The sequence below is a fragment of the Neolamprologus brichardi genome, chromosome 11 (assembly GCF_056152115.1).
Source record: "Neolamprologus brichardi isolate AB-2024 chromosome 11, ASM5615211v1, whole genome shotgun sequence".
NCBI classification, from domain to species: domain Eukaryota; kingdom Metazoa; phylum Chordata; class Actinopteri; order Cichliformes; family Cichlidae; genus Neolamprologus; species Neolamprologus brichardi.
Genome location: NC_142114.1, coordinates 23,851,827 through 23,867,640, shown reverse-complemented (window position 1 = coordinate 23,867,640; position 15,814 = coordinate 23,851,827). Strand labels below are relative to the sequence as shown.

General features: G+C 41.1%; 1 protein-coding gene across 8 annotated transcripts in view; it reads right to left on the bottom strand.

The window, feature by feature from the left end:
• mef2d (myocyte enhancer factor 2d) overlaps nt 1–15,814 on the bottom strand; it is a 101,705-nt gene that overhangs the window by 56,929 nt on the left and 28,962 nt on the right. For 7 of the 8 annotated variants that reach the window (XM_087848394.1, XM_087848396.1, XM_035908090.2 and 4 more), the window contains exon 2: nt 5,936–6,325. In XM_087848394.1, coding sequence (XP_087704520.1) covers nt 5,936–5,989 — 54 coding nt within the window. In that variant the 5' untranslated portion in view covers nt 5,990–6,325. The remainder of the gene's footprint in view (nt 1–5,935; nt 6,326–15,814) is intronic. The other variant, XM_087848395.1, reaches the window with a different exon arrangement.

The window sequence follows — 15,814 nt, the reverse complement described above, 5'->3', positions numbered from 1 at the left end:
TATCGGGGTCGTATCCATGGGCAACCGACTCCTCTCCTCCCCTCCGCCCCCCATTTCCCACCTCATCACACACTGCTACCATCATCTCACCCCCCACACCCCCTCCCCATCTTTATCTCTCTGCCTATCTACATATCTCTCCACTCCTCTTCCTCTCTTTCTCTCTCTCTGTCTCACACACACAGACACACACACACACAGAATGAGCAGATAAATTATGTGGCGATGTTGGTAAGGGAGGAAATTACAGTTGTGCGGGATGACAAGACTGGTGATGTAGAGAGAAGCCACTGCAAACAACAACTGCTCCCTAAAAAAAATTATAAGGTCATCCACCAGTGCTTAAAGCAAACAAAATCAGTCCCACATCCCAAACAAAACCTCTGTCCGTCTTTCTTTTTCTTTTCTTAGAAAAAAGTAAGCAGTGGGGTAGTGACTTTCGGCCTGAGCTTCAATCTTGCTGTTTACCACAAAGGATAAACAAGCTGGAGGTAATTGACATTAAGAGCTGAATTGCCAGGTAACCAATGGCAACTGAAGAATAAGACATCCTCAGTGAGAAGAGTAAGAAAGAAAGGGGGCGAGTGGTTTCATTTGAGTGCGTGTGCGTGCGTGCATGTGTCTTGGCGAGGTTGTGGTTGTGTGGCAGATGGATGAGGAAACCACCACTGACAACCACAACCTCCTCTTGCTGTTTCCTGTAGCCAAAACTCTCTCTTTCATTTGCTAGCTTACAGTCTCGCTCACACATACAGTTTGAACAGTTACAAAATAAATTAATTAATAAATACACCGGGTCTCACTATACTAATCAGTACAGGTATGAGTTTTCAAGGATCTACAGAACCATGATATGCTATTTTTATTTTAAAATGTTAAGCGATTCATAGCAAAGTTATTGTAAATAAAACTGTATCTACTGGAATTGCATTTGTTGTGTGTAAATGAGAGACAGAATTGAACTGTAAATTGCCATTACAATATCCTCTTCACTTTTAATTAAGGTGCTCCTCTAGTAATATTTTAATTGCCAAGAACTGTGCTACAAATAAACAAATGAGCAATATAATCAGCTGCTTCTCCAGAGTCTCTCTTGTCCTATGGTATCGCTACACTGTATTGTCCTTCATTTTTTTCACATATGGAAAATGTTGGGAGAATGATGCTGGACCATTGGTCAAAGCTCTGCTTTTCCACAGCACACCGCAGGAGATAGTCCACTTCAGAGAGTTTTTACTACTGGAAATACTGATTTAGGCCAGAACGCCGCCTGGGTTGAGTGTGCAGAATACAATACACACAGTATCCCTCTGCTAGCCATGAATTCACCAAACAACTATGTGTGCCATCCGTGCAAATCGGTGCAATAGCTGACAGGTAAAATACAAAAAAAAACATCTAGTATCTAATATTAGTGTGTTAGAGATTTGTTTTCTCATGTGCTATTCTGTTGAATAATGTCTAGAGAAGTTTAGAGTTACAGTGCATGTGCAAAATTGAATCTTGATCTGCTTTCCAACGTGGGTTATCTCAGCACCGGGGGTTTTCTGCACGTTGGACTACAGTTCACGATGAACTACAGTTCACGATGAACTACAGAACAGGATGAGAGCTACAAATTGCAGTCTAAGAGAGTGGCATTGGATCCATTTATATGCAAGATAAGAAACTCTATGGAGAATAATTCAAATGGTATCGAGATTGCTCTTGACAGTGCTCGGGTCAACTTGCAGTTAGCTTCTTTCTCTTGCAGCCTCTTCTAGCTCTTTTTGAGGGGAGCACTAAGTGTTCCAAGCTACCCAAGCATGTCTTGGGTATACCCTGGGGTCTCCGGCCACAAGGACATGCTCAAAAAAATCTCACCTCACAGATGCCTTAAGAGGCTTCCTAGTCCGATGCCCAAACCACCTCATCTGGCTCCATTTAATATGGAGGGGCAGCAGCTCTCCCCTGAACCCCCCCTGAACAACTGAGATCAGTAAGGGAGAGCCCAGACACCCTTCCGAGGAAGCTCATTTCCACAACTTGTATCTCATTTTTTCGGTCACTACCCACAGCTTGTGGCCACAGGTGTGGGTAGGAATGGAGATCAACAGCTTTGCTTTCACAATCACTTCTCACTTCAAGAGAGCAGGCCGATAAAGTGTCCACATCGCTGCGGACACCACACAACAGATTGATGCTTAATGCTTCATAAATCGTCAGACTTTTAAATACTTCTTTATGCATGACTATATTCCAACAACTACTAAAAGTTATCCGTTCTAAAATGTTAATCCTGTGGACTCTCAGTGAATTTGCTATAACTACAACTACTTCAGTTAGGCGACTGATTATTCTTCAACAATGGGCTACACTTGGAAAAATTCTAGATCAGCTGAAATGCTGAAATTCGACTTATTTAGCAGTGAAAGAAAAAATTCTGCACAATTACCTTTTTCCATTCACAGATATTTTAAAACATATTTATTGAAAGCTGCTTCAAGGCTCATAAAAAAGTACTGCACAGGAGATTTTTTCATGTGTAAAAGATCATGCACATTCAGAAACGTGGCTTAGAATTCTATGTTTTGCTAGATGGAAGCAAAGCAAATGCTCAACTTTGTAGAACAATCTTTAGCTTGGATAAGTTCATGTTCAGATTTTAGCTGAATTATGAATGTATGCATCAACGCTGTAAAGTTGGCTGGGGGGTGCTGCTGAGGATTAGTTTACACCTGACTCATATCTATTTTCTTTCTCTACAGATGGGTATGTGAATTCCCACTGGAACATTTTGCAGGAAATTGCCCCGATTAATTGATCTACGGGCCTACAATTAATTCAACAGCTATGTTAAACCCCCCCCAAAAAAATTAATGGCACGACAAGCTTAAATTAGTTTACTTTTAGACTCAGCGACAATACAGAAATACTCATTACAATGTGCTAAATCTGTATCAGGAGCTGGTTTAAATATTAAAATCAATAAATATTTGCATGAATGTAAAGAAGTGCTTTGATGTGTCTAATAGCTAATCATCTGAATTAACCATAAACTGATAAAGTCCCATTTGCTTACTGCACATGCATGTTTTATTTAACAGTTTCTAATCTGAATGATCAGAAAATGCTTAGCAATGGGAGTTGAGGCACGAGGGTTTCTTAATATTTAAAACTACACATCACAGAGACGTCTGTGAAATCACGTTTTCTCCAATCAGTCCGGTATGATGGACTAATAATAGTGACACTAAATGCACGACTACAATACTCATTAGACTTAACAAAGAAAAACAGATGGAGGAGCAGTATACTGGACAGCAAGTGCCCCAAAATCTGATGCAAAGCCAGAATCAAAATATCATCTCTAACTTTGGGGGCAGTGTTAGCAAAACAAAAACATAAATCTTAAGCGGATAGTTTATACTAGCATCCCTGGAGTAATAGTTTTCAAGTGAGTTTTCTTGTTCCTTGAAATTTAATTTCCAAAACAACCCGATGATGAATGTAATTCTTGCATTGCACTATGCACTACAGCTGTTGCTTAACATAAATCTGATTAGCGATTCGGGATTCTTTGATTTCTGGCAGCGAATCTTTCTTCTTCTTGCATCTTCTTGCTAAAATGGGTCACAGTGTTAATGAAAAGTCAACTCTTTCTGTGTTGTCTTTGATGTGACAAACACTCTTCCATAAAAAGAAATAAACAAATAAATCAAAGCATTCCAACATGCCAGTCCTGTTCTTTTTCATGCGTCTTTGTCTTTGTAAGAAATGTGGTATTTGAGATGTTGTCATGTTTCCAGCCGGGGCCCACACTCTGAACGCTGTTTATTTTGCAGAGCTTATGGCAGCATCTCTGAATCAACATGTAGGAGGGTGACGGGCTGCATGTACTCCAAAAATTCATTTGATTTCCTTTCAGAAGCTGCACTGTTCATTAGCTGAAGCAACACAGAGAAAGCATCTAAAAACCACTTATTTCATAGTCTGTTCCATATCAAACACTAAATGTCATTGAGAGAACAACTGAATCCTGCTTTACTGTGTCAACTGCTCTCACTGAGAACATCAGATAAACAAGAAAAAAAAAGGGGGGGGAGGGAGAGAGAAGGTGAAATGTAAATGCTCGCTACAGCTTTGGTTCGATATGAGCATCAGAATGTCATCACGCTGACTGGTGATTAGGAAACCATTTTCTGCGGGGAGATCGCTTGATCGCAGTCAATGATTAATTTGGGATTGTGACATTATGATCATGTATTACCACAGAGTTCATCACCTTATTGATAAACTGTTCAACGCCTGACACAAACGCTGGCTGCTCGAGCAGAAACAGCTACAACCCATTCCTCCTTTATGTCCAATTGTGTACTGATGAATAACAAGTCATCATACTTCACCGACCCCCTGCAGGCACTGCTTCCTCTTCTTTATCGAAACGCAACCTGCTAAGATTGATGAGAAGAAAACTGAGGATGATTTTTCCAAACCCTACGGCCACCTCGCTTTTACGCTGCTCGGGTCTTATTCAGTCAGGCACCTTGTTTCTCTCCCTACGCCTGTCTCCATCTTGTTTTTCTTCTCTCTCTGTTTTTGAAGGTGGGCACGTCAAATCCATTACTCAATCTGCTCAATGGAGCGAAGCCCATTTACCAGTTGACTCATTTTAGATGGATCATTTACCCTTTCATCCTCTCTGACAATGCCACTGATGTAACCAGAGGGACTGAGTCTGTTTTTTGGGGAAATATCATACTTTTTTTTTCTTGCCTTTTTCCACTGTAGGAAGGGGAGGTGTCAGAGAAACCCCCCGACACATATGAGCCTCATAAAACACAATGCTATTATACTGTTCTGTTGTGGCACTCTTGAGAGAGCTGCAACTATGTTGTTCATGCTACATGGGACGTATGAAAAACGGAAAGGATCCCTGTGGGAATTTCTTATTGCCTGAGCTAAAGTATTCTGTCACCACAATGGAATTCAGTGCTGGAAAAGTGAAAACGATCATTTCTTTCTTAGATCTGAGCAGGACAGATGTGAGCTATACAGAGAAATCAGCTCAGTGAAAGCCTGCATCTGCTGGCTATATATGGGTCATTTAACACTCCCGACTGGATCGTGAAGTTTAGCTCAGAAATTAAACAAATATGTGTGTGGTTGTTAATTTTGTCTTTAGCCTTCAGTGTAACCATTTAGCTACAGCGTAGCTAATGAGTGCATTAACAAAGTTAACAACAATGTCTGGACTGTGTGCTGCCTGTGTTTTCTGCTGCACGTTTCTCAAGCAAGTGGAAACTGAGACCGAAGAAGATAAAGTAATGACACAAACTGTCCCACGATCACTCCAGATGGGTCAGATACAACTGTGTTGTGGTACAGTGGTGCTATCAGCAGAAGAAACCCACTCGGTGACATATCAAAGTCATCTAGTGCAGAGATACTTACCCCTTTTTAACAACTGCAAGGTCCAGTTTTATTATAAATGTACATCATAATGTATAAGCTGTGCAATTCATTTCTTATATGAACAACATAATGTCTATAGCAATGGACCACATTTGCAAACAAGCTATTTAATGTGTTCATTTTGTATTACAAGTTCCTTACAATAATTATGCCAGTTTTTATGAAATTAAGCTCCTGAAAAAATTAAATAAAACTCAATATTAAATCTTGATTACCTAACACTGCATGACATTTATCATATTCTTCACTACAAGGGTGTTTGGGATTTCCTTATGCATGCACATGAAACAGGGTCAATACAGGATTCATTTTCAAATACCACAGGACTGATCCACAAATCCAGCTATTTATAATTATCCATCTACTTATATTAACTTTGTTGAAAACTTTAGTTCTTTAATTTCTCTAATGGTTTCTGAAACAGGAAAGTTTAACAGGAGTTACTTTCCATATCATGACAGTTCAGGTCATTTGTTCTAACCTGTTTGTTGCGTTCGTCAGTGATCCTCTGAATCTGGATCTTTTTCCTCCCCATGGTTCTGGTGTTGCAGTGGGAGGATCAGGGGAAAGTGACAAGATGTGAGGTCACGGATGGCTGCTGTTACTTTTCCTCCTCTTTGAATCTCTATTCGCTTTCAGTTTGCCCTCGCTGTGCACACTGACCCTGTTTGAAGCACCCGGGCAGGGAGGCTTTCACCAGCAAGATAGAAAAAAAACAAAAACAAAAAAAGAGGGAGAAGGAAGAAAGGAAGAACGGGGCTCTGTGTACAGCACGCTTTTCAGATCATGGTCCTGTTTCTGGGGGCAGGTCATCCACACTCAAGCTGAACTAGGATCTTCTGCCCTCCCCTTCACCTCAGCTGGGCAGCTTCTGGAAAACAACACAAGAGACATTTATCAGGCTGAGAGAGACAGAGATTCTGAAAAGGGCAAGGAGAGCGAGGCTTTGTTTGTATATTGTGACCTTATTTAGCTACTACAAACCCAACATATACACGAGAATAAATGATGCAGCAATCCATTTGAGGCACCATCAAATCAGAAGCACATTTGGCTGAAATGAAGAGTAGGTGAGGGGGGTGGGAGTGTTTGTGGCTCTACATGCAGAGCAAGAGGCCCTCAGGGGCCCGCGAGTCGGGAGGCTGTGCTGTGTCAGCTTCATTAGAGGCATCACCGCCACATCACTGATCTGCTGGTCGCCCACGGCAACCGGCTGCCCGGCCCAGGCCGCCTGACACGCCGAATGTGAATCCCCGATCAGAGGCACATTAGAGAGTCTGCGGTTTCTGCTCATTTCCCATTTTCAAAACACCGTCTTATGCATTGATCATTTCTCTACAGGAAGCTCAGTAGTGACAAGACAATATGACGATCTGCACTATGCTGAAGGGAATTATTCTCCCTTTAAATCCATGAAATATCCATATAAATAATCAATGTGGTTAAAATGCAATTTTCAGTCTTTTCAAACAGATTTTCTCCCGAAAGATACCCGACACATCTGCAAACAAAATGAGTGGGCAGATCTCCAGTGACACTTCATATTTAAAAGACGGGATGGCGAATGTCATTTTCTGACCATTAATATCATTACGCCTTATTACCTAAACTGAATGCTGACCTAATTCCATGCAGAACAGCGAAAGATGACGAGTGTAAAAACGTGTGTCTAATTCACTCATACGTCTAACTAACCATGAAATAAGGGTGGTCTGGGATACGCTACGGTGCCTGATCAAAAACAGAGGATGGGTACATCACGAAGTCCATATTTTAAAAGGGCAAGTCAGAGCGAGAAAGCCCAGAGTGTTTCTGCAAATTCATGCAAACTCATGAATGAATGAGACGGCAGCAGCCCAGGAATGGCAACAGAGGCAAAGACCGTTTTAGGCCCTGTTACTACTATTTACGGTTCATCTTTAAAAATAGCGTTCTATATATATACATACAGATTGTGTGGACACACAGCACAGCCTGCACGTGCGCACACACACACACACAGTGGCAGCCAAGTGGCAGAATTACAGAGCTAAATCATCTGGAAAGCAGCAAGTACACACATCAGGTCCGCAGCATTGTTTGCATTCCCTCTACCTGGGAGAGCAGCAGCACAAGAACACCCTCTATTTACATCCATTCTTATGAAACAAAGAACGTGAAATAGTCTGTCATGAGACTGACATTCCTTTTGTGCTGCTGTGGGAGCTGCACTGCATGCTCGTTTAGAGAGGATGCAATTGGCTTAGCTTTGGAGATGAGTTGCCTATGAATTATGCACTGATGGGAAAGAGTGGAAGGGGGCTGAAGAAAGAGTGTTATGAATGTCATAATTGCTTTGTAAAAAGGCTTGATGGAGAACTGGAGGCTGCCTGAGCCCGATTTTTTACACTAAGCATCTACAGTGAGCTGCAGGAACTGAATGTATTATACTGGCAAGATCTTTCACATATTTTGTTCCAGCCCCTTAAACAAAATTATTTTATAAAAATCCATCTCATCCGCTTCCGTTCATCCTCATCGTCTCCATTTTCAGTATCACCAATTTAACAGGAAACTAACTAGCAAAGGATAATGAATTCTACCTGGATCACCTAATTAGTGTACTCCTGGAAAGAGGAGTTTCTTAATGTTGCACATTCATTCCTTTCATTCAGCTTCAAATGAAGGAAAGTAAAGAAGTGGTGGCGAAACATTTTAATAAAATAATAGGGTGTGCGTTCATTCTCTCTTTGTCAGCCACAGAGCGAGTAGGGGACTCACTGCAGTTGCAGTGAAGTTCAAAGGCAGCAAACTGAGGGATTTGTCTTTAGGCTGTGGGCTGATCACACATGAAAAGGCTGCTTTATCTGCCTGGGGTGGTCAAGTCTCGACCTTTTACCCTTCATGCTGCTGCAGCTCGCTTCCCATGTCTGATGTCAGGCAGAATCTCTGCTCTCACATGGGAAGCGGAGAGCCTGGAGTGTGTCTGTTACTTCACTGAGCAGACACGAGTGATAGAGAGGCTCTGGACAATGAAAAGATAAACACTGATAATTAGGAATCTACCGTGGACCCAGATTAGCACCCTGGGGAACGCCTAATGCGTTTATATGCTTTATTCCCCAAGAGGCCATTGAAAGGCTAGTCTTTAACAATGTATTATGGTTGGAGGTAGGAAAACTGAATAAAAGGAATATAGAACTTTTAAGGAAACTGCAATCATTGAAAGTACAGCTGTGCTACATTTCTATAGTTTTTAAGCACAAATATCGGCTGTTCAGGTTTGATGAAAAATTCATCATCTCTTTAGATAAATTGGGCAATTTGAAGTTGATAAAGCTCTGTGGCTTCTAATGCGAGATGTTTTCATACACTTTGTACCAAAGCAGAGACGCCCACACAAGAAATCTAGAAATGAAAAAAAGTGTTCATACAAGATGTCAGTTCTTTTCTGTTCTTCTTAATTACATCAGTTTGGGGTCGTCTTCAGTGTCCTTTGAAGATGCACACTACATTCTATAGTATGTGACAAAAAAACCCCACCAGCCTCAAAATATCTGACAATTAAAAAAAAAAAAAGTAATCCATTATAATGTGCTGTTTCAGACAGACAAAAAAGGCACAATGCAGAAAAGTAAGCCAACTGAGAATCTGGTCATCAAATTCAAGAGCCTTAAGAGAGCATCATAAAGAGCATAAAAATGAAAAATACTGTTACTGTAGAAATGTGTCAGCTAAGCTCTAGCGAGGGCACATCAGGTCACAGCCTTAGGACAGTCTGTAACAAAGATTAGTCCATAAAAAGAATGGTTAGAAAATATTGCAGTGCATCACCATCCCTGACATCTACTGCTATGGCTGTTAAACATTTCAAAGCATCAAATCTTCTATTCCAATGATGTGGGTGGAAACCCACGAGGTACAGGGGCTATATTATGATTTTAACATTTATTCATGAGGAAAAAGTTGACAAGAATGCTCTATTCTGCAATAACTTGCTTCACTTTTATGCAGAGCCGTAGCTGGAAGCTTCCTGGTGCGACTGTCTTTTGCAGTCAGACAATAAAAAAAATCTTCCTTTGGGCAATCAGGGGTTAAATGACTTGCTAAAGGGCATGCCATCCAGATTTTCCCAGCCAGTCAAGGTTTGTGAACTACTGACCTTCCTTCTGACAACCTGCCTGGCTGCCCCCGAGGCTAACACTGCCCTCGATATTTCTGATTCAATACGACCAATGTTTCTGCTACGGGCTTAATGTGCCAGAACCTGGAGGGAAAGAGACACACTTGCATGCCACAAAATGTAGCAGGAAAAGAGGGTGTTTGGGTAAAACATGATCTCTGTCAGTATAGCATTCTGTTGGCTTTTACGATGGACGATATGATGTAATCAGATGATGATGCATCTCTGTGTGTGCACACTAAAGTCTGACAGCTACTGTGAGATATTTGGGTCAGAAATGAGTGATAATTCAAGCAGAACAAAACCTGAAACAGGACAGTTTTAATTAAAATACACCACGAGTCCTTTATTTCAGCAGTTTTTCCCTGTTGTTATGGGTTCAGGCACGGGTTTTTTAGTGTCGCACTGCAACCTGCAATGTCAGCTAATAACTACAAATGTATGTTATATGCTATTTTCACTAGTGTGAATGAACATAGACTGTGTGGCATGCAAGAAAAGGCAAATTTAGACATTGCCCCAACTTGACTCTTATATCATTGTACTGAGTTAATTTGCAAAAATGAGTTTGAGACAGAATAAGCCTGGTTAAAAAGAAACATGATGATCCTAAGAAAAGTTCTAAAGTTATGAGCATTGTTTTCCCCAATGATCTTTAAGCTGATGAATGTTTACTCGCTCATAATGAACAGAAAATACATTAGTCATTAAGCTTAAAACATTTTTGGGGGAAGGTTATCGGTATGCCCATATGATAAATCTCCAGTACAACACTAGCGCGTCTATATTGGTCAGGCCTGAGTATTATCTGTCTGTGTGCTTGTCTGTGTTTATGTGTGTTTTCCTGTATGTCCATTCTTTACCATCCTGGTGTGTAAAGTGGCAGTGGAGCAGCCTGGAGCAAAGAGATAACAGTCAGCGGTAGAGGGTTGGCCGTCAGGGGGAGGAGTAGCGGTGGTGGTGGTGAAGATGGTTCTCGGCTGCTGGAGCCTTGCCAAAGGACTACAGAGAAATCCATTACTTTTCCCACTCAGCACCAACATCTGCTAAAGCTGATCGCAACCAGCTCCACTGCAGACACCCACTATGCGCTGTCCTTTCGAGCCCAAGCTATGATTACACCAACCTAGACTAAAATCAGTTTCTAACGCTTTATGGACAGAAAGCTGCCGATGTCATGGGAATTGTCTGAAACCTATATGTATGTGCTTATACCAATTGTAATGAGGGTCAATTTAAATACCCAGCAGATGTATAACGTTTAATGGTTATGAAAAAACTGGCACAAATCCAGAAGTTAAACCAGCACAAAATGCACACCGAGAACAAATTCAACACAGGAAATAAAATAAGCTGTAAAAACAGGCCGTTCTGAACTTAAGGACCAAGTAAAATAAAATAAAAAAAACACAAAAACACTGGCACAATGTTCACACAGTTGTTCAAAGAAAATTACTGAGGCAATAAACTCTCTTATTGTCGAGAAAAAGCATCCATTAAAGTTGCTAAAAAATGTATTTTTCAGACAACAGACAGTGACCCTGAACCGAGGTCCACAATCACCAGCCAGTGGCATTTAAGTGAAGAATACATAATCCAAAAAAATGCCCCATGAATCACCGGCTGCTGTTTACCAATGTTGATGTAGCTGGCACTTTGGGGAGGTTCATGTGACTCCTGGCTAACAACACAAAGTGGAACAGTATCAGGTGTTTTAAAGCCACAGTCAAGAAACACAAATTTTCAATAGTGTAAAAGATTCAATTCAAATTACACTTTGATAACTCTAACTGATGCTGGGATTGATAGTCAGTTTGTGTCAGACAGGACTGTCTGGTCAATTGATGTCAAATGTTTTGTTTTTTGGTCTTAAAATAAGTTTTCCCTCCTGACAGGAGGGAAATGGTGGCAAATGGTGGCTGGCACATCACCAGCCACCATTTACTATGCAATATATAATATGCTGACTATAACAGAGTACCTCATACAACTAAACTTAAAAAGAAAAAAAATCAGTAGAAAGCTAGGTATCACAAATTGCTCTCTGTGGTACAGCTTACGTGAAAAGAATCAAACCAGCAAACTTGTTGGTTTTTGCAGTCACTGGCAAAAAGATACATGATCCTCTAAAGGAAGCTAAGTTAAAGTGCACTATCAGTAACAGTGACCGTTTGTCATGATATAAATATAAGAAAATTATATTGACTGCTAATGAAATATATAAAAAATATCATTTAGCAGGCCCTGCTGGCAAAATATCACAGACATAGCCTAAATAGCTGCACAGGAGTTCAGGGCTTCATGTTTCAAGATGTGTGCAGTTTGCCTGGATATAGCTGTTGAAGTCATGACCTCTGCACCAGGCTTGGAAAATGACTGATCTGTGGCTCAGTTTGAGGCAGACATGGATCAATAATGTACCAATATTCATTTATCACTCAAGGTTCCATCAAAATAGGTCTGACAAGTTGGACAAAATACAATTTGACAAATGATCCAATCAGATGCTCTGTTCAACTGGAAATCAAATGAAATCAAATCAGCAGGTGTCTGAGGCGGTCTTGCACCTGTGGTTTAATTTGACCAAAAACAGAAAAGATGTAGCAGACTAGAAGGGTGATCAATATGAACATGCTCTTCTGCCTCATTAAAAACACAACGACCAGAAATAAACTCTCCAGTGTTAGGGGCATTTAAAGGTTGAAGGTTAAATGGCAGGCTGAGCTCAAACCAGTGTTAATCGGTTGATTAATTTGTAAGCTGAAAATTAATTTGAAGACATTTCATTTTTCTTGCACAAATGAAAAGCATCCATTGGGATTCTAACCACTTTTCCCCCCTGGTCTTTTCCAGCCCCCCGTCTTAATTGCAAACACATATAGGCACTGAGACACTGACATCTTGAAGGCATTAATGCCAAGGTTCATGCATTGCACACCAGCTTCAAGATGCATTACAATAATGATTCGGGTTTTGTAAGAGGAGGAGGAAAAGAAGAAGTCTAATAGATTTGCTCCTTGCTGGGAAACAGATAGAACCATCAGTGGGGCTGAGAGTGAAGGGTTGGGGGTTGGGAAAAGGTTGGCGTGTAACTGGGCCACTGAAAATGTGACCCGGCGAGCCCAACCTTGAGGGTGTTCTGCCAGCACCAGCTGTGTGATATTTACAGCCTGTTGCCTCATGTTCCCGGGCAACTGTTGGACACAGCTCCCAGCACACTCAAGCTTCAGATCACCCAGCATGCATCTTTACAATATCAACAAAACCCTATGGCTGATTTTGTGGAATATCAGCAGGTGGAGTAAAGGGAGGGCATGGTGACAAATAGTGGAGGAGGAGAGGGAGATGGACGAGGAGGAGGGAGCTGCTGGCCTCGTATCTGAAGCCTGGCTTATGATTGTGATTGTGCCTGTGCTTCAGCGCTGCCAACCCTGGCAGTGGAATATGATCTCCCCTTCCCCCTTCCCCCCTCGCCTCTTAACCAATCATGGGTGAGACTTTAGAGAGGTGGGAAAGAGTGGGTAGGGCTGATGCAGTGCAAGGGCAGCACTTCTGAGGTGGTGGTGGTTTGGGGCAAGAGATGAGATGGGATGGGAGGGGTAGTAAGAAGATCTGTGCCTCATGGCTTGTGAATCACGCCCGCACTGCTGGGTCGCTATCAATACTGCAGTCTGACCGAGCACGTACACACACTCCCAAACACGTATACAAAAAAAACCAAACAACAGCACGCACAAAAAGAAAAAAACACACCTACGCACTTAACACAGGGCGCCCTAACTGTCACTGATCTGCTGTTTGTGCTCATAGCCTCTGGCATGAATACAGCAAAAATATCCCGACAATACCCATAATGCACGTATATACTGTATGCGAGTGCAAACACAGATTCACAAAGATGTCTTTTTTGCTGAAGTTTAGAAACCATGTGGAGTATAGGGGACTTGTTGGCAGGCCATACAATACTTTAACTGTAATTTGTTGTTGATCTGAGACCTGCCCCTGTCACTGCATCACCAACATGGACAATGCGGTTTGGCCTGTTGGGTTACATCATGACCAAAAGATAAAAGCTCCTAACATGCTCAGGGGCACTCCTGTCCCTGAAAGGTGTGGACTGATTAGAGGAGCCAGAGGTAGAAGTTTAAAATGATAAACTGTAACCGCGTGAGAAGAACTGTGACAAATAGGAAAAATGTGAAACCGTTTCTTGATTAGAAATCCTTCAGATTATCTAATAAGGGCTTGAGGCATTTTTTTAAATGTATTTGAAGAGCTGCTGTGGCCTTGCATGTATAAGAGGTCACTACAAGTTCTAAAGCTTTCCTGCATCGATTTAAAGGTGCATTACAGTCACTTAAAGTAAATCGAATCGAGTCTTCTAGATGCTTTTTCAAGACCTGAAACCGACGTCTAAAATCTCAGCTAAACATGCCATTGATGGTTATTTTTGTTTGATCAAATAACCTTATCTAAAATGAGTTAATTAATCTTCAGATACGTAGTGCTTGGAGATACTCTAATGTGCATAATTTGCTTCTTCTTACTGTTTGTGTAATTGTAAGTTGGATATATTTGTTTTTCAGACATGATAATTTCCCCTCAGGCTGAGAACTCCTGTGATCATACATTTCTTTATTTACTGACAGTTTTAGGACATAAAAAAATGACATGATAAACTTGTATGATAATGACTAAATAAACACCTAATCAATCAACACTGTGCCATTACATTGAACTAGCTCTTACATACAGTGTTTTGTTTTGTTTTTTTGGATCACAGCAAATTAAACAGCTGCAAGTTGATTTATAAATGAGAGTTATTCTGGCAGCGGCAGTATTTAATGAATTTATTATTCATTCAAGTACTACCCATTACGTTGGGCTTTGTTTGTCTTCGAGATCAGATCATTTATAATCTATAATCTGCCTCATTAGGGCAAATAGTTTTGAAATGCAACTCTTGAGATGTCTGGTGGAATCCAGGTTTCCTCCCTGAAAGCTTTTCCCACCGTTTCAAATGTGCTGCGGCACAATAACAAAAGGTATGTGACAAAGAAGAACGCCCGCCAGACAAAACACTAATGACATCAATGTGACACTCGAGGACGAAGGGCGTGCATGCCCGAGCCAGGCGTGCGTACGATAGTTTGACATCACTAGTCGAACATGTTTTCATCAATGGGACCTTATGCAAGAGCCAGACAGGTAAGATCAAGACAACCGGCTGGCTCTAACACATAGTGCTTTAACGCAAGTGCTGTCAGGTTTATTTTCATGAATGCAGGTGAGTGGGAGGAGGAATTCTGTTTTTTTTTTTTTTTCAGCACGAAAATACCTACCTATTTTTATCATCCACCACAAACGTTATGTTTATTTATCTGTCATTAACTGTGTAATGTGGGCACCGCAAGTATGCTAAAGGTATTCAGTAATAATAAACACTCCACGGAGTGTGGCGCACACACACAAACACCACTGTTCTAAGAAGTAACTGTAGTCCTTTCAACAATTTCACTCTCCCTATAGAAAACATTTTTGGTAACAGATATACACAGACTCAGTCATGATTGCTTTGCTTGTGTGTGTGTGGTCATTAGAAAGCACAAGCTCCTTCAGCTCAGAGAGGCATCTTTCAATCTAGTCACAGGAGATCGAGCCAGGTCGGCTTTGTTGTCAAGAAACCTTTCAAAACAAGTGCGGAGCAGCTGCTTGGAGACCTGCAAGTCCATCCGCTCTTGTTCCGACTGGTTTAAAAAGCAGAAGGCACCAATGCAACTCAATAAAACTTGTAGAAATGAGAAAAAAACATCATAACCATGCTGAGAAAGGAAAACGTATTTCCTGTCATCATCCCAAAATTAAATGATGATCACTATGGAGCAAGCAACAGCAGTGCAGCGCACGATCCATGTAATAATCGCCCATCTGTAGAACAAGACCCTTCAAATTCCTGATGTAATTTCTTTTTCTACAAACAACACAAAGGCAGACAAATCAATTTAAGCCTGGAAATCAAAATAAGCCTATTATCTCTAGGATAAAACAACCTCCTGCTATTAACCTTGTGTTTTTCTTTTCTTTTTTTGGGAAAAAGCACAGTGAAAACAGGGTAATCGCAAATGTTAAAGAACCCCAGCAGCTGTATTCAATGCGATATATCTCACCATACGTAAAGTGCAGAACATAGTTTTAACA